This window comes from Natator depressus, chromosome 5, assembly GCF_965152275.1.
Source record: "Natator depressus isolate rNatDep1 chromosome 5, rNatDep2.hap1, whole genome shotgun sequence".
Taxonomy (NCBI): Eukaryota; Metazoa; Chordata; order Testudines; family Cheloniidae; genus Natator; species Natator depressus.
Genome location: NC_134238.1, coordinates 30,280,970 through 30,305,662, shown reverse-complemented (window position 1 = coordinate 30,305,662; position 24,693 = coordinate 30,280,970). Strand labels below are relative to the sequence as shown.

Genomic DNA, 24,693 nt, shown 5'->3' with positions numbered 1-24,693 from the left:
GTTCGAGTCGTTATTTATTGTTGCTATCGTTGTTCACTCTGCTGTCATCTATTTTTCAGACCTTTCTGCATCTAAGATGGTAAAGAAAGGAGGGAGGAAGAGAACGAAATAACCACGGGGAAGCCTCAGACCAGGTTGGGGAGGGGGGGTGAGAGTAAAAGGAGAGAGGATTAACCACCATCACCACCACCACCACCACACACACACCCCACCAACTTTCTTCCGTGAGGGAGGACTCGGAGGATTAAAAAGGCAGCAACTTCTGAGGCGATTTGTCCCGAGTTATGGATGTTGGTGCACTCACTTCAGGCCAGATCACAGCTCAGGGGGCTCTAACCAGAAGCAGCAGCCACCAGCTCTCCACTTGCCTTTTACCAGCTTTTACCCTTCCAGTATGTTTCTTCTGATGAGACATTTTCCAGCGCCCAGCGTTTCAGTACAATGTGCAAATGGATACTGACAAATGGTGCCTCCGCCTTTTCCCACCTGCCTTGCTGCAGCGGCGGCTGCCTCTTCCTGCTGCTCTTCTTGGTGTCTTCTGGGTCTGTCATCTGCCAGGACATGCGGTCCCCAGAGGCCACCAACGCGTCTTCTTCATCCTCCTCCTCCTCCTCCTCTTCATCCTTCTCCTCGCCTGCCAGTGCGGGGCGGCACGTGCGGAGCTACAATCACCTCCAGGGAGATGTGCGCTGGAGGAAGCTCTACTCTTACAACAAGTACTTTCTCAAGATTGAGAAGAACGGCAAGGTCAGCGGGACCAAGAAGGAGAACTGCCCGTACAGTAAGTACTGCCTCCCCGCACCCCCTAAAACCTGAGCGCCCAGAGGGAGCCCAATCAATGTCACACCCCTCGCTCCCCAGAAAAGCCCTACACAACCAGGACAGTCACCCCACTACCAGTGCGTCTCGTTTGCTCACATGCCACCCCCCCACCCCTCCAGCCATCCAAACTTTTAGTTCTCAAGAGCACTTGCTTGGGAAGGTGACAGAGAGAGAGAGAGGTAGGGTGGTGTCTCTTTGGACTCTGCTCGCTGCATCCTTCTCCTATCTGCACATCTCATCTCTCTCCAGAAATTTGTTTTGCAAATGGTTTGAGTGAACACAATTGGTTTCCTGGGCTGGCAGAAAAGCAAATTAGAAAGATTTGTAAAGGGGGCGGGGGGGGGGGGAGACAGGGTATTTTCTACTGAGTCTGAAAACAATTATCCCCTGTCATTAGAATGGTTTGATGTGAACTCTGGTTTAAAACAATACATTGATTCCCCACCTCCCGTTAAGCCCCACAAGATTTATCTACTTCTCTCTCGTCCCCCGCCCCCAATCCTTCCACTCCCCATCCCGTGAAAAGTGTTTTTCTGGTTTTGATTTCTGTCCCTGCATGTTGCTGCGTTTTGAGTGATTGCAGCCCATGAAGTTAACTTTTAAGGCACCAGCGCTGCTGTTTGTCTTTGCCCTGCCTTCCCTCTGGTAACATGATGCTCCTGTCTGCGTGGTCAATAGCATATGTGCTGCTTTGTGGTGTCCTGTTGTCCTCTTTTCTTCGGAAAGCTCTCAGATTGCAGCACTGCTGTACTACCACTGTATCGTAAACATCTGGGGCTGTGCTCAGACGGACCTCACACACATTTCATTGTCATCGTGTTTTAAAGAAGAAATATTTTCAAAGTAAAAGTCACCAGGCTGTTTCAATGGCTGTACTTTACCCCGCAGAGTGAACGTTTCTCTCATACTAATTAGGCTTCTGGTAATATGGTGTCTCTGGTCATATGTTTTTGGTAGTCAGTCTTGAGAAATGTAATTTTTGTGCAGGCAAGAAAATGAATAATCTCAAGTGTGGGGGCGGGGGGGAACTGTAGGAAATCACAATGCATTTAAAAGTACACTACAATGTAGACATCCCTGTGTTGAAAAGGTAGCCCCTGCTATACCAATGTTTGAGACAGCTACTTTATCTGATCTTATGGGTGAAGAGCAGCTGGTTGGTCTTAGGTTGTTTTTGTAAATCCAGATATACCTAGGGATATATGCCCTGCTAAACTAAAAAATAAATGAGAGCTGCTTGAAACAGTAAGTAAAGTACAGAGTGTGGTTTGGCAGGATGCCATGTTATATATTAAAAAAAGATTACAATTAATTCTCCGGTACTTGCATTCTTTCTTTACACCTCCATAATATGCATTTTTTTTCATTTGAGTTCTTGTGTCATTGCTTCCACTTGCTACAACTAGCAACTTATTTTCATATTTTATATTATCACAAGTGTTAATTCTGCAGTGTTAAGCCTATGTTTGTAATGCTTTAGGTGTCAAAGCAGATTGGCTTTACCATGTAGTCTTTTAATTTTCATAGAAAATAGTTTTATGAGGTACAATCATATGCTGAAGACTTCATTTCAATGGGTTAGCCTGTACTTAGCTGTTACCTTTATTGTACCATGTTTCTTAATAGAGCAGAGTACTGTGCTTCTCATAAATGTGTTTCTAAATGTGTATTCCTCTACTTGTAAAGTAAATAGATTTTGTGTGAGCATATTGCTTCAGGAAGGGAATGGGAAGTACTAAGGGCCTGATTCTGCAGACATTTATGCAGGCAAGTAACTTTACTCTGGTGAGTAGTCCTATTTTAATCAGTACAACTATTCATTTGGATAAAGTTACCTACATGTGTAAGTGCCTACAGGATGGGTCCCTATCTGAGGAAAGAGAATAAAGGGAAACACAAACATACACATGATCAGAGCTCCAATCCTACAGTCCTTAGGTAGGAGCAATTCCCCTTAATCCATCTGGCATTATGCCTAGGTTTTTTTGTTTTTCACCCAACACATAATAAAATTAGAAGGTAGTTAATATTCTTGCTGACATTTCATAGATATTTTCAGATTTGCAGAATGTTTGTCCACAGTGCCAAAAATTAAATAAAACATGGATTTGTTTACCTGTTTTCCCCCCATGCACATAAGAACTTCAGAATGGCCATACTGGGTCAGACCAATGGTCCATGTAGCTCAGTATCCTGTCTTCCAACAGTGGCCAATGCCAGGTGCTTTAGAGGGAATGAACAAAACAGGTAATCATCAAGTGATGTAAGTCAAGCATTAATTCAGAACTACAAAATAATTCTAGCTTGTTGTCAGCAAAGTTTACATAGCACACAGGTTTCTTCAAAATGAAAAATTGAGAGTGCTTAAATGAAGTCAGTTATTTAAAGCAGAGTATTGCAATACCTTTAAAAAGCAAACCCATCTGGATATATAATATTTTAGTAAGTATTTAAGTTTTTGCTATCAGATCAAAAAGAGTCAAACATCTACACTATTCTTTAACTACATATCAATGCAAATTAACATGTCTTCATGAAAGCGCACAACTATGTTAAATGATCCCCACCTATGTTGCCTTGTATTTCAAGAACATCCATATCAAAATGTTGTAAGTGAAAAGCATAGGTTCTGTGAATCATAATTTAACTTGTGGCTATGTAATCAGAACACCACCATAATCTCCAGATGGACTGAGTCAGTGGAAGTATTTCATATCATCATTAAGATATTGTCTAAATGTGTAATTACATGTGAATAAACTCCTGCCATACCTAAGGGGTAAGTCATCTAACGAGCCCATCAAATTGTAGCCTGTTAAATATTAGGGTGTTTAACCTCTGAAATAAGTTCCTCATCCAAAATCACATTTCCCTAAACAAATAATGATTGCTATTGACACACAGGGCTTTATTTTTTAAATATGTTAATCTGGGGAGTAATTTCTTTCACTCAGATGATAATGTTTAAAATCCAGTTATACTACACAGAATGCTATCTACAGGGCTGCAAGCTTCTGATATGCTGTGTAATTAGACAACAGTTTTAATGGCAGCTTGCCAGTGAAATGCTATGAAGTAAAAGAAACAGTCGGAGAAAGTCAAGATAAACCTTCAGAAAGTACAATTCAGTTTCCAGTTCCTAAAATGGCTCAAGAAGCATTCATAGCTTTGCTCTATAAATATTATATAGTATGCACTAAATAAAGGTTTACTTTGGCAGATGTTTTCCAACTTGATTACACCAGAACTGTTACCTCAGCCTTTACATACCTCCAGGATAACGGGAACGGGTGAATTATGACTATTCTGTAAGACGTCTGGGGGAGCTTTCATAATTTATCATAGCTGGAGTATATCCATCACTAGATATAAATAGGAGAGTTTAGGTTTTGTTTTATTATTCTTTACATCTAGAGCTTTGCCCTTGAAACTCTACCACTCAGCACTAGTTCTTACCTCAGTGTTGCAGCTGCAAGGTCCTCTTGCTACAGCTCCTGATAAGTCCATTTCTAGAAGTGAATAAAACAGCTGTAGTGCTCTCCAGTGACTGTGAGCATGTGTGAAACAAAAGCCTTGAGTAATTACAAAAGTATTGCCTATAACTTGACATCTGAGATGGCTAAGAAGAGTTTTGAGCTTTTAGCATATGTAAAGATAGAGGCATTGCTGTGTGTAGACATGTGGCCCAGTTGCACCTTACTGGAATTAGTGGGATTGCGCAGGTGTAATGGAGAGTGAATTTTGGCCCATATAATTTATGATGAGTTGGCTAAGGTAAATATACATTAAATTTTTTTAGTATTACACTGTCAAAAACAATAAAAAATTGACTACAGAGGGAACTGCCTGAAGGCCTTGAAGATATGAATGTTAATAGGGATAGCAGTAACATGGGCAGAGGGTAAAATATGAACTGTGTAGTTATTAAGTTCTGCAACCAGAATAGGGATTGCAGAATTGGACCGATTATTTATTTATGTATGTATTTATTTATTGAATGAAATCTATGGGCCTGATCCAAAGCTCATTGAAATCAATGGAAGATTTCCCATTCACTCCCGTGGGCTTTCACTTGCAGTAAGGCTCTGTGTGCACAGTGCTGTACAAAACATACTGTCGGAGGTGGCACAGCCACTACCACAGAGAGCTTACACTCAAATTAGGCTGACGCCATAGGGCTAGATTCTGAGCTAGTGTGAACTGATGCAGCTATATTTAAATCAATGGAATCACACTGATTTACAGCAGATGAGATTTTATCTTCTAGTATACCTACTTATGGACTTCAGTGGGCCCTTGTTGTCTTTGCAGTGACTTCAGTGAACTTTGGATCAGATATATAATGCACAAAGAAAATCTACATCAATGTCACCTATGTTAACAGTGGCACATTAGATTAAGGATACATGACTATTTAAGAAAAATCTACTAATTTCATTATCTCTTGTAATTGTTTACAGCTGACAGCCAATGTTTAACTGTTCCCAGGTGTAATAAAACCATTTAATTTGATTGTAAATAACAGTGAGATAGCTGCAACTTTAAATAGAAGACTAGAACATTGAGCAAACAGTGCTGTCTTGATACTTGATATTATTAAAACAGACTGTATGAGATCACTTTAACTCTTTCAGAGTTGGTTTAGTATATTAAACAATATTTTTTTTAAATGAAAGATTGCTTTCCAGGCTCATGTATTTCCCTTGTGTCACTTTTTACAAAGAGTTACTACATGTTGTTGACAGTTCAAAATTTTTTAAAAAATATTGACCTCAGGAAATCATATACTGCCTCCTAATAAATATTTTTGTTTCCCGGGAAGGAAATCTATACATTTTTATTACTTAACTGGTAACTCATTTAAGTCTAGGTTGTTCCTGGAGTTCAGTTACATAATTTATAACCATCAGCATACAAGCACAGACACTTGGGATTTATGTATATGGAAGGAATTGTATTATTTAATGTCTACATGACACTCTCCTGTTACCTTGACTGCATTTCCACCATGTGGACCCTCCACACTGATAGTGTAGCGTCATCATAAATTTCTTAAAATTTACAGTTGTAAGAAGTCTTTTTTTTTTCTTTTTGTCTTAATAAATCTGATTTATAGCCACTTGCAAAAGAAGACTAAGACAGCATTAGGTGGGGATCACCCTGAGAACCTACGAAGAATAAGACCAAGGACAAATAAGCTTACATATCCCACACTGCTATTTCAACAAGATGATTCTGTAGTCTTGAGTTGGTAAGGACCGTAGAATGTGGCTCAAGGCAGTATGAAACTTCTCAAGCATGTTCCACTATAGTGTAAGAATCTCTATCTTGAAAGAAGGCATTTTAAATGTTTTCAGATGCGCTTCTTGAGTCTCCAATTTTATGTGCCCAATCCAGCTCCCAATAAAGTCAGTGGGAGTTTTGCCAGTGATTTCACTGGGAGTTGGGTCAGGTCCTGTAGGAATAAAGTTTTCACTCATCTACAGAGCCTTACATTTTGAAAGAGAGCTTATATTTGCAAGCAATGTCTTTCCACCCTTTGTGTCATCTCAAGATAAGCTATAGGTTGTTTCCAATTATTTTTATCACATTGAAGATTCGTGAATGTTAAACACAAACAGGGTAGAACCTCCTTCACGTGAGTGCTAATGGGAAAAAAAAATCCTTTCTGAACCACAATATTGTGTTTTTCCTCAAAAGTTTTCCAGCTGAGGAGGTGGAAATGGTGCCAACAAAGTCAGTAGAGAGATTAAGCAGCCACTATGGGAGTAGTTCTAGAGTCTATCCATTTTATTCCGTAGCTTGACTCAGAGTCTTTAATTACTCAAAAAAATGTACTGAATTAAAATTACAGTTTACACACAAATCCAATGTCATCAATATTCTGCGCAGTTGCAGCAAGAAGTGGAGGGTTAAAGTGTTTTGTTCCAGGGTATTTTTTTAAATCTTATTTCTAAAGACTTTTATGACCTCGTTTGCCTTTAAAATAGTACGAATGTTCCTTATAGTTATACAATTCCAAAATCTGTCAATATTAATAGCAGATATTATCTTGTTGGAATTAAATGAAAAATTGGCATCACTCACCCCAGGATATGAAAAACAACTTCTTTGATGTGTAATGGACGGAGGATTTACAAATGGACTCTGTACCAATATACTTTAATTTCTATGTTGGCATATGCACTATTATTACTAGTCAGACTATGCATGGCTAACAAAGAGATTATCCTTCTCTTACCCCAAAGATATATTTAGTGCAAAAGGCTCTCCAGTATTTTAATGTCTAAGGCTCCTTATTATTCAGATGCTTGAATAAATGGTATTTATTACTTGGTTCTGTGGACTGGGAAAATCATTTTCTCACAGTACTAGTTGCCTTTGTTGCTAGTGCCAACTTACTGTAATGAGCAAAGATGCTTTACAATATAGAATAAAAAAGAAATCAGACAGAAAACATGCCATCCAAAGCTTTAAGAAGAAATCAACCTGTTTCCTGGAAAGCCATCTCTGTCTATAAACACCAAAATCTTAAAGGAAAAAAGTGTGTACACTTTCATCATTGAATGGATTATTAAAACTGAATTAATTCTTTGAGGGGGTACAGTTTTACACAAATGTGAGTTTCAATTAATTTAAATGTGAGCCAGGTCACATGCAAAACAATAGCTTTAAAGGCACTCTTTTTGCTTTTAAATCAGGTCACTTTTGTTCTTTCTTTGAACATTCTGTTCTAATTGGAACCATAAATCAAAGAAAACACTTAAAGTATATTCCCATGTAAGGTGGAGAACTGGACAATGCCTTTTTACTGCTACTAACACGTGCATCCAATTATTGCTTGATAGATTCATAGTGTAAGTAGTAAAGCATTACCTTATTTTATAGTTAGGCTAATAATTCTTTAGCCTATCTCCTTCCATGTTTAGCTCTAAATAATCTGTCAATATTGTATACCTTCTGTGATTAAAGAGGAATTTTCACACACAGGGGCAAGCTTCAAAAATTAAAACATGCTGAAACAAAAAGCTGTTTAATTTCTTCCTCGCTTTCCACATGGTGTTTCTCTTGATGCTTGTACAGTAAATGCTTGTTTGCAGCAACAATTTGGAAGAACAACTGCTGCTTACCAGCAACATTTCCTCTGGGAACATTTTCCCTAACGTGAAGTGTCCACTCAGTAACATAGCCACCACACAAGAGCAACATTTGTGAGATTGTATCATTTTTTTGTGTGGCAAAAACAGACAAAATGCCAAGAAGTCTCTCACTGAAAGAAAAAGTACAGATTATCCAAGACTGTCCAACTCCAGGGGCTACTCAAAAACAAGTTGCAATCAAGTGGGAATTGCACAGGTTGGTTGCATGCAGAATATTGAAGCAGAAGGATAACTTTTGGCTAAATATGAAGACGGACAGTCGAATAGCTGCCATAAGAGTGGGCATGAAGGAAAAGCTCCTAATGTCAACCAGGTTCTCTTTATATGGTTCAAGGAGAAGAGGGCACAGGAAGCACTGCTTACTGGACCCACAACCAACGAAAAAGCCCGTCAGCTTGCTGCTTCACTTGGATTAAAAAATTTTAAGGCAAGTGACGGTTGGTTTGCCAGATGGAAGAAACGCTTCAATGTCACTTTCAAAGAAGAGCACGGCAAAAAACAGTGGGTGGATAAACCAGCGGCTTAGCAGTGACAGTACGAAAAACTTCCTCATATTCTTGAAAAGTTTTCCCCGCTGACATCTACAGTGCTGATGAAACAGGACTTTATCTGAAAGGCTCTGTGACAGAGGACATGTAGAAAAAAAATAAAAAGCAAGAAGGAGGGAAAGCTTCAAAGGACAGGGTAACTGGATGGGAATGACAAACGCCCACTGTTCATGATTGGGAAGGTAAAATTACCTAGATGCTTTCCGAAGGATTTCAGGAAACTTCCCCTCAGTTATGTCAGTTCAGCGACTGGTTGGGATACAGGTGAATTTTCATCAGCTGGATAAAAAAGTGGGATCGTCAGCTTCACTCTCAGAACCCTAAGAGATGCCTCTTCCTGGATAACTGCTTTGCACACCCCAAGGAGTGGTTCTCACAAACATTCAGCTTGAATTCTTACCCCCCTAACACTACATCTTTGATGCAACCTATGGATCAAGATGTGATTAAGAACATGAAGGGACTTTACTGATCAAAAAGAAAAGGAGTACTAGTGACACCTTAGAGACTAACGCAAACCGGATTATTGTTGCTCTTGATGTGGACCCTAACATAGATGTTCAGACAGTCTTGAAAATTGTAAATTTGCTCGAGTCCATTCATCTTGTTGCTGAGGCATGGCAAGATGTAAAGCTGACAACAATTTCCAACTGTTTCAGGAAAGGCAAATATGTTGTGCTCGCGGAAGGTGTGCTAGACAAGGATATTGAAGAGTTTGACGACCCCCTGAACCAGGACCGGCTCTAGGCAAGAGAAAAGCAAGCACATGCTTGGGGCAGCACAGTTCCAGGGGTGGCATTCTGGCCATCCTTTTTTGCTTGGGCAGTTGCGCACTCGGAGCTTGGGGCGGCCAAAAATCTAGAGCCGGCCCTGCCCTGAACGATGTTCCACTTCCGGGTCAACATGGAAAAAGAGGACTAGATGAGGATTTGCTCATGTTTGGAGAGCTAATCAATGAAGAATTACTGAGCGCTGCTGCAAGGCCAGAGAAATAAGCTTGTGTTGAGGAAACATTTCTTAATCTAAGAGATAATCAAGAGAGTGAGATTGTCAGAGGTGGACCTTCATCAGAATCAAATTCCAAGCTGTTGAAGGCTTTGAACACACTTAGGAACTTTTCACAGCTAGAAGGATTTGGTGACAGGGTCTACAGGTCTCTTTGGGACATTGAATCCCATCTTCAAAACAAAAATGTGACTGAGAAGGAGCCGAGCAAATTAACCGAGTTCTGAGCCCCAGAAATGAGTGAGTTTATCCATTCTTAATTTACAATTTGATACTCCCTGTATCAATAGAATACACTTTTTGATGTGGAATAGTACTTTCATTTAGGTTATTACAGTATTACTACTTATTTGCGTAGCAGACACCCTCATCCAGAGTGACTTATAGTGCATACAAAGTATTACAGTTAAGTGCGAGTACAAAAAATGTTTACAAGTAAGAGCAAGAGGTTGTGTGTGTTGTCGTGGTTGATGTTTGACCTTAAAACATAACTTACAGAAGTATCAAGTTTTATTTTTAACTCCATTAATACCACTTCTTGATTCAATATGGTAGTAGGCTACAAATGCAGAATATGTGTAAAAAGGACAGTACATATATTAATGTAATACTGTAGCAATAATAATAAACATAATCACATTGTTGCCATTATAGATTGTTAGCATGTACTGTAGCTGTTTTACCTATCAAAAAAAGCAGACTGCCTTTGGTCAGACGACACTCCCCATAACAGCAACAGCCTCTTCAGAGCAATATAGGAAAAGAGCACAAATATGTTGCTACTTACGAGTATCTACTCTAATGAGTGTTTTTTCTCTTTTGCCTTCATTTAGCAATGTCGAAAATCTACCATTGGGTAAAATCCTACTGAAGGGACTGGAGATGTTCTTAGTTTAAGTGCATAGGTGCTGAGTGTGCTGCCGCATTCCCTGGCTTGAAGTGGTTTCCATTATATACAGTTTGGTTCAATGGCTCTCCGCGCACCCCCATTATACAAACTGTTCCAGCACCCCTGTTGAAACGTATTGTTCCCTACTCATCATCACACTGGGGGCTCAGAGGGATATTGCCATGGAATGATCAAACAGTCTCAAGAAGACAGTGTAGAACCTGGGGAAAGGTAATATTTTTGTAACCCCCCCACCACCTCCCCCCACACACAAACACAAACTTTGCAGCTGCAGACTCTGTATGTGTGGAGGGCGACGGACATATAGCCAGCGCAGGGCATGGAATGTGCATTCACAAGGCAGGTTTGTTGCAGATAAGGCATGTCACTTTTTTAACTGCACAAATACTCAGCTCAGTCTGAGTCTCCTAAGGCTTCTGGAAACATCTAGTGCATAGTGGACATGCTCAAAGGATTAACACAGCTATTGGTATAGTCAGTTTCATACTAACTAAATTGAGCTAAATCATTATAAATCAGGTGTAAATCAATGTAAGTGTGTCCACATTGGGGTTTGGACAGGTTTAATTACATTGATGTAAAAAATGATTTTAGTTAAACTGGTGCAATTTTTGGGTGTAGACAAGGCTAAGGTTTTGAGAAGGAGTCTGGAAACATTTTGATATACACTCAAAATGATCTGAGGCTCAACGCAGGAGATAGTGGAACACCGACAGACCCCGGTCAGCGTTGGCTGGGATCAAACTTGGGACCTCTGGAACTTAATGCATGAGCCTCTACTGCATGAGCTAGAAGATTACTGTTGCTTAGCCAAGGCTGTATCAGATTCATCCATCTCTAGCTGGTTTAGGTGCCACTAGAGGGGGACAGAGTGCCACACCAAGCAGGTATGGATTACATTAGCACAGTCACTCAGATTCTTCTAACATAACTGTCTTTATAAATTAAAAGTATGCGAGCTACTGTGCTAATTAGACACCACCCTCACCCTGAACGTGTGAAGTCACAAACCCACAAAAGACGTGTACAATTTCTTAGAGTAATGTGGCTGAAATTGTTTCACGGCAGCTTCTGTACATGCCACCCAGTGGTAACCAGTATTTATGTAGTCTCTGGTCCTTCCACACACAATGGGGAATTAGATTGTTCCCCTCCCCCAGAATCTGTGACAACAGGCACTATTGCCATATCCTCCTATCTGTAGCTGATGTCACAACTTCAGTATTCTGAGTCCTGGTGAGATGAAATACACTGAAAGAGAACACCTTGGTTTAAACACACTGCCCTAGAAGTTTATCAACTACGTAGAGCATTCACAATAAAAAATCTTTGCTAGAAGAGTTAAGGGGTTGAATTTTTTTCAGTGCAATGTAGCCAGCACTCCAAAGATATTAAACTTTCTTTACAACAATCTACTCATTTTTAGAAAAATGAACAAACTTGGAAATACTGTGTGAAAATGAAGAGTAAAGCCTGTTCCCCACTGCCACGGAACCCGTATCACTTACGATCAACCCATACACACAACTTTAACACTGTCCCATTGTTTTTGTCTGTAATGGAAATATTCTGTATGCTGTTGCGATTGTGTATTGTTTATTAAAGTGTAGTAAAGTTTTCAAAAGAAGCACAGTCCTTCAGTACACTAAGTTATGTCAGACTTCTGCAAAGTTTCTGACAGGTTAATATGATGATGGAGTAGAAGAATCTTTTTTTTTATAAATGATCTGTGTAGTGTTATGAAATATCTTTATTCTGTAAGCCTTACTAGTTTGTATATTCAGCTATTTTAACTACATGTGTATCAACTATGATATATATTTGTAGTGAGTATTGAAGTAGTATGTTAGTCTTCTAATGTATGGAAAATGGACCAGTTTAATAGGAAATGGAAGTTTAAGGCCCTGTGGAGGGGAGACTTTACCTGCAATTCTGGGCTGCTGGAAGTGCCAGGAATGGATTCCAGCACTGAGTGCAAGGAGCTTTTCCTTTCCTATGCTTTCAGTGACACCCCCTTTCCCCCGCTGGGTCCAAGCAGCATGGTGCAGGTAGCTGTCTGATTCAAATGCAGAGAGCAGAAGAGCCAGACCTGGGGAGGAGGGCCAGCATAGATTTGGACAAAGAGCTTGGGGGTGGGAGAGGATGACTGAAGGCCAGTGAAGGAGAGAGTGAAACTGGGAACTAGGAGACAGAGGAGATTAGGACTGATAGAGCAAGGAGACTGGGTCTCGGAGCTGGTGGGGGAGACTTGGACAGGCTGAGCAAAGAGACTGGGAGGGACTGAGAGTGAGTGAGCATGGGAGAAACAGATTGGATGAGAAGCTGGGCAAGGAAATTGGGACTGGGAACTAGTTGGCTGGGAGACCATCCCTTCTCTTCCTGCAATCCCCTGCCTCATTCACTACAACCTTCCAGGATCTGCAACAAATGAAGCAGTGGGCATACAAATACCAGTCTCCTTCACTATATAACCAAGCTTCATCCCCAGAGCAGATCCATCCTCTACACTGATTGAGGCATGATCCTGTGGGGGAAAAAACATATATGATGATATAATTAGAGACTGTGTCATAAAGCACAATGTACAAGGGGGTAGAATTAAGGTTGCTTAGGCAATCTTAATTTGGGCATTTCCTAACTTTTGAGTGCTTGACTTTGCAACCTTAATGGTGTTCTTTTAACATAGTTTTTGTGTGTGTAGTTTAGAGAGAGACCGAGGGGAAGACTTCAATATACTGTTTTATTACATAATGTGCATTTATTATTTCAGTCCTTCGAACAGTTAATCAAGATTCCCATCTAAGTACACAAACTGCCAGGAGGTTTATTTCTTTTCAGATCATTCTAAAGATGAGATGAAGTTAGAGGTCACAGAAGGTGAATAATAGCTTTCAATGCAATTTCATTTAACTCCAGACTTCAATATCATCGACTTCTGAGGAAGTAAACAACAAGGGATTTACTGCCTCATCAAATGACCATTTTTAGGCAATCATGAGCCAAGGTTTTCTTTTTGTATATAACCATACGGTTTGGGGTTTTTTTCATGGTATGATTTATGTTTTCATACAAGTATTTTGGGTATAATAAAATGATGTTGGGGAAAGGGAAACAAAGATCTTTGAAAGTGAGGGAAATTGCCCTAAAGTATCAAATAAAACTTGGTAACCTCTCTAACTGCTTCTGCTTCTAGTCTCAGACCTGGGACGATTGCAAGCAATTCTTCCTAGAAAATACTGAACTGCTCAATAATAATTTCCAACACTCTTAAATGCTTTTCATTTAAAACAGCACAAACGCACAACCCTACAAAGTTTCACAGATTCACTCATTCATTCAATGCACTGTGCAGATCATTCAGTTACATTGCATAGCACAAACTAACAATACATGCACTCCCTTTAGTCAAAATTAGTGCAATACATTGATTTATTGATTTATAGGATCAGCTTCTTGTAGTAGCTGGACACAAATACAAACATTAAAAATATAATGGCCGGTGATCAAACAGCACAGCTAGAGATGCAAATGGGTCCTATCTTTATAGCAAACAGACCCAAATCTGTTTACACAGAACAACAGTGTTACATTCATGACAGACAAGGTGTGCTAAGCATCAGAAATGATTGTATCTTAAAGACCTAAACTTGGGATGTTTCAAGTCTAGATCTTGTGAGTGTATACAATAATAGATCTTAATTCTGTGGGTTGGGCCTCTCTGTAATTATTCTAAAACATTTCTATAAAAACATTCATTATAGACGCTTTAGAAAATATGCCATGAGCCCAGCTTCTTTCTGTTCCCTTTCCCTATACTCCTATATGTTTTAGTCACAGGAATTTGATCATGGCATCAATTTTTGGCAATGTTAGGCTATTCCAAAGCACTCTACACCTCCTTGAAGTACTAAATATATCTTAGAGTTGGGGTATCCCTTTTTTTCATGATTGTCATCATGCCTTTGGCATCCTAGGGCTTTATTCTTTTGTCTGAATTTGTCACAATTGAATTTACTTTTACACACACACCCTCTATTTTCCTTCTCTTGTGGCACTTACAGTATAACTCCTCTTTGAAATGACAGCCTCTAGTTTATAATCTATTCAACTGCAGTGAAAACACTTACAATAAGATTATTCAGTCTGACACTTGGCTAATATGACATTAATCTGGTGTATATCACTCTTGGTCATTTCTTCTACTTCTCTTACTGCAGTCTTCATTAAAATAGACATATCTGTAGCTGGACAACATGGAAGATCAACGTCCATTTCTCTATGTCTTCATGCCTCAGACCACACACCAAACAATCCATCCAGATTTGCTCAAAATATACCATGCTTGCTTAATTTCTATAGTTCTACCAGACAGGCACTTGTGGACTCAGCATGTTGCTCTTTCTGCTTATGCAACAGGAAATGTTTTGCTATGATAAGAGGATTTGGAGACAAAGACCTTTGAAAAATACCTACAATAATCTCTGTGAAACTCTTCTCTTTTGACTTCATTGATTTTGTGAGTGTATACAATAACAGATCATACAGGTAAACAGGGGTGTTAGCTTTTGTATCTGCTATTAGCATAATAAAACTTGCTCTAGTCTTTCAACATATAATTCATCATAGCGATCCAACCTGCATAGGCTCAGAAGGATCTTTAGTGCTGCTTGAAATAAAATATTACAAAATTGCTGCTTCACTGACTAAGGAAGTGTCAACAGCGATCGCTTATCCCGGAATCCCATCCGTATTGCCAGTTTATGTTATCTGTAGGCTTTCTTGAGGAGAAGCTGCCAGTGTGAGGTCCATACACACACAAGGAAAGTCTTGAATGATATTGACAAGCAAGAAGATCAGAACACAGGAACATCCTGTAACTTGCTATTACATTATAGGCAATGTAGTAAGTGACACCTATGGTTAAGGTGACCCAATGTTTCCCAATAGATGCACAAGGGGCCTGAACTGAGGTACAAAGAACTTTAAGTCTGGTATTTCCTAACTTTAGAGTGCTTGACTTTGCAATCTAAATGGTCTTTTAATAGTTTTTTTTTTAATAGATGGAAACACCCTTAGAAACAGCTCTATCGCTTGTTACAATACATTACAGCACCAACAGGACTTTGATCCACATGTTTTCTGCCTTTCCATAGTAAACAGTCAGCCACAGTCAATATACTAAGTACCATGTTACCTCTGCTAACTGATGGAAATTGCTTTTCTAATGAAATTAGGATAAAGCCTCACAACACAACTACAGCATAAGCAAAAGGCATTATCAGCTCCTATCCATACTGTATTCTAATATGTCATTTGTGGACTTGTTCACACAAAAAAATTAGAAAACGTATATGCCATTCCGTATCTGCTTTTTCATTGCAATTTCATTTTTTGCAAAATCTTCCTACCAGCTGTAGTCACATGTGTACGTGAATAGGGATGATTTCTGTTCAAGTTATAGTCTATACTGTTAACCAACACTTAACAACAGGTAACACAAGCTACTGTACTTCAGCCTGGTACTTTACACTTTATGGGCCTAACCCTGCTTGCCTTACACACACAAAATGACCACTGATCTCAGAGGAGGTTTTATTTGACTAAGAAAGGCAACATTTGGTCATCAGAGTGCTTTCCCTGTAATCAGGATGCCTCAGCCATGCAACAAGCATTAATCAAAATGTGTTCAGTTGAACTTGGCAGTATGCAACAATTGACACTAACCACAATCTGCAGCATATTAGCAATGTGGCAGGCTTGTTGAACTGATCATTCTAAAGCAATATGCCTGGGGTTAAAAAAATCAAAATGTCAACATACGGTTTGAGATAACAATTTGTTATATCCTGCTGAGCTACATCTCAGGCTGTATTTGGCTTAGTTCCTTTACCTGCTGCCATTTTATGCTCTTTCCTGGTATCAAATGCTCATAAGAGACTGGAATTTTCCACCACAGAATTTATTTTCATGTAAAAGCCCATTTAATGCCATGCTAACTGCCAAAGTCATTTTTTTCCTTTCACTGAATTTGATGTAAGAACATCAGAATTACCAGAATAGAACAGACCAATGATTCATCTAATCTGACATAGTGTCACTGATAGTGACCAATGCCACGTAAGTGTAGAATGAATAATGGATTGAACTGTGCAAAGCTATAATGCCAGGGACAATGACCCCAACTAACAATAATTTTTATGCCCTGAGGCATGAAAACGGACAAACTTTAAAATTATGTTTCTAGCTTTCTAGTGCAACTTGATCATATAGTAAAGCCCCAATTTTATTAACATCGATCTGATCCACAACCGGTTATATGAACCATTTTCCTGCTGCCGATGTCTTCTTTCTATCATGACTTCAGTCCTTCAACCAATGTTCATGCAGCTGAACAGGTTTGAAAAGAGAGATTTGGAAGGAAAGAAGAGCTGGAGTTATATTTGCTACCATTCGTTACAGACATTATCCTGGAATGATTAACTTATACACTGTATCTATTGTAATTCTGAGATGTTCAATTTTATGAACTTTTTGATTTTATGAAGTATTCAGTCCCCAATTAGTTCATAAAATAGGGGTTATACTGTATACTCAATATTATTTGTAAGGGAATTGGACTCCCTTGAATGGAAAGTCATGGTCTGAGTGAACTTAGTTTTTCTTCTGAAACATACTTCTCATAAAAAAACATTTGAAATATAATAATATTGTAGTAAAGAAGAATTATCTACCTATTAAGTATTACAAACATATAAATTAATTTGTCTACCCTATGAAGTAAAATATATTGGTTTCATTTTTTTAAATTATAGGTTATTTATTAAATAAGGTTTTCTAGCACTGCTATAAAGTTGAATAGTTTTCACAGGAAGCTAATTTTCACCTTACTTTTTTTGATGATTCAGTATATCTGCCCTACTTATATGCAACCAGCAAAAGCCAGAGAGATGGTCTAAGCACTAGCTTTTACATTTCTAGAATTTCCTGGAACTGTAAGTTTTGTATCCTGTGAAGGTTAATTCAACCCTTCACACGTGCATAGATTATAAGGTCAAAAGGGACCACTGTGATCATCAAGCCTGACCTCCTGTGTAACACAAGCCATAGGACTTCCCTGAATTAATTCCCATTTGAACTAGAGCATATCTCTTTAAAAATAATTCTTCATCTTCATATGTAGATACATTGAGTTCCTTGCAGATTTCAGAGAAGAACAAGGTCCAGTCACTTGTATATGAACCATGACACTTTTCATTAAAGTATTGGTATTTGCCCCAGTGTCCTTGGCCAAAATTATATCCTTCTCTTCCTCCCACTGGTTGGCTGCAACTCTCCACCCAAAGGTGACTAAATCTCAGTGGCATTGTATAAATTCCAAGATTGATCCTGCAAGTCTTCTGTACATGGAACTCCTATCACATACTGGCAAATATGCAGTGATAACACATGGCTAATAGAAGGCATTCAGGGATGAGTTTTTCCAAAGGAATCCTTAAGGGCATAGCTATTTAAATATGTTCTTGCATATTTCACAAGTGGTCCTTGCACTCCTGTTATAGGATCGACTTCAAGGCCTTGCAGAATCAGGCTCAGTCTGTAAATCTCAGAATAAAAAGTGCTATATGTTATCATTCCATTATTTGAGCCCATGACTGAATTCCTTTAAAGGACGATTTATTGTACATATTCTCTTGCCATAGGGTACTTCTGCTTTCAGATGGAGCTGTTTGCTGTCAGATAAAGGCTGACAAATGTTTCAGTGATTACAGGATGTCTAATAATATTCCCAGCATTTAGTCAGATAAAGGATTTTCCTCCTTTTTGCATCCCAGTAATGAATTCTAGCTAACATAACCTGGTATCAGTTTTTTGGCATTCCTTATACGAAGGGTAGATTTGTTTTCTGGTTTTGAAGGAGAGCTGATATTCACAAGTCATATGTCACAAGCCACTAAAAGTGTCAGAACTCCATAGCAGGCCCTTGGTGGCTTGTTAATCTCTCCTTTTTAAAGGAAACAGACTAATTCACTTAAATATAATGAGAGCCATGCCTGGTCTACCCTACTTTCTAAACAGTGTCAGCTATACAAGACCTGCCTTATTTCTTCACCTTTTTTGGCTCCAACAATTAAACATTAAGCTAAGAAGCATGGTTTTTTCTTTGTTTGAGCTATTTCAGATGTCACATATGTGAAAAATGGAGGCTGCAGTTTTTGTAATGGAAAAATATACAAATGTTTTGGGAGGTTTTTCCCACCCTAAATTATTGTCAGCATGGTGTAAAAGATAAACCTGGATGTTAAATGGAGAGGCCAGATGTATGTCTAACCTTTTGCCCTCGTTATTCTAATTGGCTTCCATTAGGAGAAAAAGAAGTTAAAATAGCTCTAAACAAAAATAACTGATGGTAAAATAAACTTTTCAACTGGATTAGAGTCCTTCATAAAAAAAGGAAGTATTACAATAGCCTATACGAACGGTCCAAAATTCTACGTTTTGTAATAGTGATACTGCTGTGCTTTGAGCAATTATGTTAGAATGCTCCATGGTTAGTTTTAATAAGATGGAGGGGGCAGCAGGATCTCAAGCAACAGTAAAAAAAAAAAAAAAATTAACACAGATCAAAATGTTCAAATCCTCAAATTCCAATCTGGGTGCCTGCAGTAAATAAATAGATGACAAACTATGGATTTAGGCACCCAGATTGGAAAATGTTATAATTCCTTCACTTTCAAAGTGCTCTGGAAACAATAAGTATTTAAGCCTCGCAACAGCCCTGTATTATTTCTCTTATTTTACAGAGAGGGAAACTGAGGCAGAGTGTTTAACGGGGTAAAGCCTGCCACCCACTTTCCTACGATGTAATACCTTATTTCACAAGAACTCCCAGTGATTAGGTCTTGGAAGTCTCTAGATAAAATGTGCTCCTCCTTTCCCTTTTTCCATTAACAAAATGAACATTGATGACTGGTTACTCGATTATAACTTCCCAACGCTTCATGTAGTACATTTGGTTTGTCTTCCATATTGACATTGTCCTATAACACCTTACAGAGCTGAAATATAGAAACATGTAAATAGAGGGAAAGAGAAATGAGGAGAGACGGAAATGTGTCCAGAAGATTTTGAAAACAGATGAAGAGTCAATAAGAGAGAGAAGTAGTGGAAAGATGTTCCAGATAGAAGAAGCTGAAGAGAGGGTCTTGAACTAATGGTGGCAAGGCTGTATGAAAACTTCTAGTAAGAGCAGACCAGTGCTAGCGAGGGGGAGAAGGAAGGAGGGGAGCAAATATCAGTCCATCAGACTGGGGAAGTCCATGGTAGATCTGAGTTTGTTTTAGCATGAAAGCATAGAATAAGATAAAATATACTCCAATTTATTATTTTTAAGTGCTGACAGTGTGCTTAGCACTGGTCAATAGAGAGATTTCAAGACAGCCTGTGGCCCAGCTAATGCACGCTCCAGAAGACAGGCATAGACTACAAGATGAATTGGGAAATCCAGAAGAAGCAGTTACCTTAACTACATTATTTTTATCCCTCTTTGCAGTTGTAAGTTGAATTCTTTGCAAGAAGAGTGAGTTCTTAGGAGGGATTTAAACAAGGGAGAAGGTGAGGTCACACTGGGGTTGTTGTCTGCATTGAGAGAGGCAGCATGAAAGAAGGTTTGAAAATGAAAGAAATAAAGAGGGTATTGAGGCCAGGAGAGTAAAGGGCTAGAGGGAAACCTCATAGACGATGTTATCCAAGATTTAGATTGGAGAGCATTTGTACAGTGCCTTGAAGGTGACTTTCTTCTGACAGCTTCAGCTAGGACAACTGTAACATGGGTAACATAAGCATTCCCTTGCTAGAATGTGTTTGCCCATAATCCCTTATAGGGCTCTGGTCTGATATCGCTTAGAATAGTGGAAGGAGTTGGCTTTGTCTGTGAAATGTTTCTGTGACCCAGGGCTGGAAAAGAGAACAATGGGTGAGAATCTGCTGCTGAGATGTTAGAGACAACAGGTTTTTATTTTAAACATGTGTTAACCGTGATTCAAAATGAGGACCAGGGAGAAAAATCTTGAGCTGGCATAGAAGGGCCAAGGAAGAAAAATATTTACATTGTAAACATACCATATGAATTAGGCATGGCTCAGAATGGATGGGGAGTGGGTGAATTCAAACTTTACATTTGTAAAATTTATGGCGTAAAAGGTTGAGATGAGTTTTTCTTTTGAAGTGGAATGGTGAAGGGAAGGTTTGTGTGTGTGTTAATGAAAGAAAGATTGGGGTTGTTTAGAATAGAGAGGAGATGAATCAGAGGGTTCATGATGAAAGTACACAAAATAATGAATGGTATAGAGTAGGGAGATCACATCTGATGCAGCCTGAGAAAGGGCACTGAACTGTGGGCTTCTAAGGTAATGACAGCACTTCTGGGTTTTGACCTGTAGGTGGGGGTACTTTGATTGATCAGAAAAATGGAAGGCCTTTTCTGGGATCTGAAACGTCACCTTTGGCAGACCCTTTAGATATAATCTGCGGACCTGTGAGGGTCCGCAGACTACAGGTTGAAAACTGCTGAACCACACCTAAAAAGGGACATAAAAGGTAGTAAGGAGTGTTCTTTAAATGTATTAGGAGTAAGAGAAAGACAAAGGGAAGTGTAGGTCCTCTACTTAGCAGGGAAGGAGAGCTAATAACTGATGACATCTAAGAAGGCTGAGGTGTTTAATGTCTGTTTTGCTTCAGTCTTCACTAGAAAGGGTAATGGTGACCAGCTACTCACCACAATTAATATTAACAATAAGGGAGAAGGAACACAATGCAAAATAGGAAAAGAATAAGTTAAAGAATATGTAATTAAATTAGATGTATTCAAGTTGGGAGAACCTGATCAAATTCATCCTAGGGTGCTTAATGAACAAGCTGAAGCAATCTCAGAACTGCTAACAGTTATCTTCAAGAACTGGAGAAGGGAAAACCTAGTACCTGTCTTTAAAAGGGGGAGCAAAGAGGACCTGGGGAATTATAGAAAAATCAGCCTAACTTTGATACCTGGAAAACAAATTACAAAGCAATCAATATGTAATCACCTAGAGAATAATAGGGTTATATGGACTAGCCAGCATGGATTCGTCAAGATCTAATCAAGCCAAACTAACCTAATTTCCTTCTTTCACAGGGTTATTGGCCTAGTGGATAGGGGAAGCAGTAGACATGATATATCCTGATTTTTGTAAGGGTTTTGACACAGTCCCACACGACCCTCTTATAAACAAACTGCATAAATGTGGTTTAGATGACATTACTGTATGATGGGTGCACAACTTGTTGAAAGACTGTACTCAGAGCAGTTATCAATGGTTCTCTGTCAAACTGGAAGGACATATCTAGTGAGGTCCTGCAAGGGTCAGTCCTGGTTCCAGGACTGTTCAATATTTTTATGAATGACTTGGATAATGGAGTGGAGCATATGCTTATAAAATTTGTGACTGACACCAAGCTGGGAGAGGTTGCAAATACTTTGGAGAACAGGATTAGAATTCAAAGCAACCTCGACAAATTGGAGAATTTGTCTGAAATGAACAGGATGAAATTCAGTAAAGACAACTGCAAAGTACTACACAAGGAAGGAAAAATCAAATGCACAACTACAAAATGGGGAATAATAGGTGAGGTTGTAGTACTGCAGAAAAGGATCTGGGGGTTACAGTGGATCACAAGTTGAATATGAGTCAACAATGTGATGCAGTTGTGAAAAAGGCTAATATTATTCTGGGGGTTTGTTAATAAGGATGTCATATGTAAGACACAGGAAGTAGTTGTCCCATGTACTCACCGCTGGTGAGTCCTCAGCTGGAGTACTGTTTTCATTTCTGGGCACCACAATTTAGCAAAGATGTGGACAAACTGAAGAGCGTCGAGAGGAGGGAAATAAAAATGATAAAGGGTTTACAAAACCTGACCTATGAAAAAAGGTTAAAAAAAATGTGCATGCTTAGTCTTGAGAAAAGAAGACTGAGGGGAGAACCTCAGGTGTTGGATGAGGAGGGATCTGAGTTACTACAGAGAATTCTTTCCTGGGTGTCTGGCTGGTGAATCTTGCTCACATGCTCAGGGTTCAGCTGATCGCCATATTTGGAGTCAGGAAGGAATTTTCCTCCAGGGCAGATTGGAAGAGGCCCTGGGGGTTTTTCACCTTCCTCTGTAGCATGGGGCACAGGTCACTTGCTGGAGGATTCTCTGCACCTTGACGTCTTTAAATCACGATTTGAGGACTTCAATAGCTCAGACATAGGTGAGAGGTTTACTGCAGGAGTGGGTGGGTAAGATTCTGTGGCTTGCGTTGTGCAGGAGGTTGGACTAGATGATCATAATGGTCCCTTCTGACCTTAATATCTATGAATCTATGAAACCTGATAACAGTTCTCAAATAAATTAAGATCTGTTATAAAGAGAATTGTGATCAATTGTTCTCCATGTCTAGTGAAGGTAGGACAAGAAGTAATAGGTGCAGCAAGGGTGATGTAGGTTACATACTAGGAAAACTTTATAACTATAACGATGAGTAAGCTCTGAAATAAGCTTCCAAGGGAGGTTGTGGAATCCCCATCATTCAAAGTTTTTAAGAATAGGTTAGACAAACACCTGTCAGGGATGGTCTAGATTTATTTTGTCTGTCCTCAGCACAGGGGGCTAGACTTGATGGCTTCTTGAGGTCCCTTACGACCCTACATTTCTATGATTTTATAATTCTGTAACTGTCGGCTTCTTGCACTTTCCTCTGAAACAGCTGGTATTGACCACTGTCCGAGGCAGGATGCCAGGCTATACAGATGACTGGTTTGATTTGGTATGACAATTTTTATGTTTCCTAACCATGGCTCAGAACAGGGACCAAGACTACTTCCTTGTGAGGGGAAAATAAGAACTGTATTAAAAGGGACACTAGCAGGTTGAAAATCATAGATTTACTGAGACTTTGAATAGAGAGGCAGTGGCTCTCTCTATAAATATTACATCCCATAATCTCAGTTCTTTATCCCTTGTTTTTCTTTTTTTCTTGAATTTGGGAAACCAAAGTAGCCAAATTGCTGATGCTGTGATTTCAGTTTCTGCCAGATATATCTTTTCACTACCTTATAAAAATACTCTTTGGGCCAAACCAGGGAGAAAATACTCATTGATTTGTGGGCTGTGCAAACCCTGAAAAGATGCCAGCTTTGCAGCAGGCTGAAGTGGCCAGGGGAAAAGATCAGCTTGGGATGGAGAGAAAAAGGACATAAAAAACTAAATCAAATAAATAAATAAAAACTTTGTGCTGGGAGCTGCAGAGCCGCTTGGTGGTAGGGGAAGCACTTCAGGAACTCATGTAAATGAGTTCCCCATCTCCTGTGCTCAGTCCAGCTAGCTATCTTAGCACCATTGCCATCTCCTCCTTCTTTGCACGAGCCTTAATATTGGAATAATACAGCCCACAAGAATTCCTAAAGCCCTAATGTTGGAATTATCCCTATTCCATAGCCTCAGGGATGAGGGGGCTGTCAAAATAAATGATCACTATGTTGTTGTGAAAGCATCTCTACAGTACCTGCCTCCAGAGTGACTTCTGATCACTAAGATGGGGGCTCGCTGAACCTTTCACACCCACCCATCTCCGTCTCGTGTTCTCTCTCTCCTATACACACTCGTACTCACACTCGGTAGGATTTCCATAAGTTGCAGTCAGGCAGGGAATGGTTTCTGACTCTTGTTTTAGGATACAGCAGTCCTCAAGGCCTCGTATTATGCGATCATTAAAAGAGGCATTTTCTATAAACCTATGAAGGCGGCTAAATGCTATGGACCAAATCTCCAGCTGTTTCTTCTCAAGCTTCCTTTTTTATACACTTGGCAAACCAGGTTTGAAGAGGCCAGGTAGCCCATGCTGCCGTTTCAGAAACAATGAGCAACCATTGCTGCTTTGGAGCCTGGGAGGCCCACAAAGCGTTACTGTGCATATAGTCCAACCATGGACACTGATTTCTGCTGCTTAGAACCTCTATTTAATGACTCACCATTACTTAAAAATGAACACTGGATCAGATCATCTCCTGCCATGTTTAAATCCATGTGAAGGGGCTTTCGGGGAGGCAATCATCCCATTGTGGTGTGGGGTTTGGCCCCACACAGAAAAGGTTGTAGGGCTAGCTCCCAAACCTGGCAGTTTCCCAGGTTCTACATAGCTGCCAGGGTCCTTGTCCCCTTCTCCACCGCTAGC

At 39.5% G+C, this 24,693-nt stretch overlaps 1 protein-coding gene across 1 annotated transcript in view; it reads left to right on the top strand.

The window, feature by feature from the left end:
• The first annotated feature begins 441 nt into the window (after positions 1-441).
• Positions 442-24,693, top strand: part of FGF10 (fibroblast growth factor 10) — a 79,352-nt gene continuing 55,100 nt past the window's right edge. The window contains exon 1 of the mRNA XM_074953929.1: positions 442-781. Coding sequence (XP_074810030.1) covers positions 442-781 — 340 coding nt within the window. The remainder of the gene's footprint in view (positions 782-24,693) is intronic.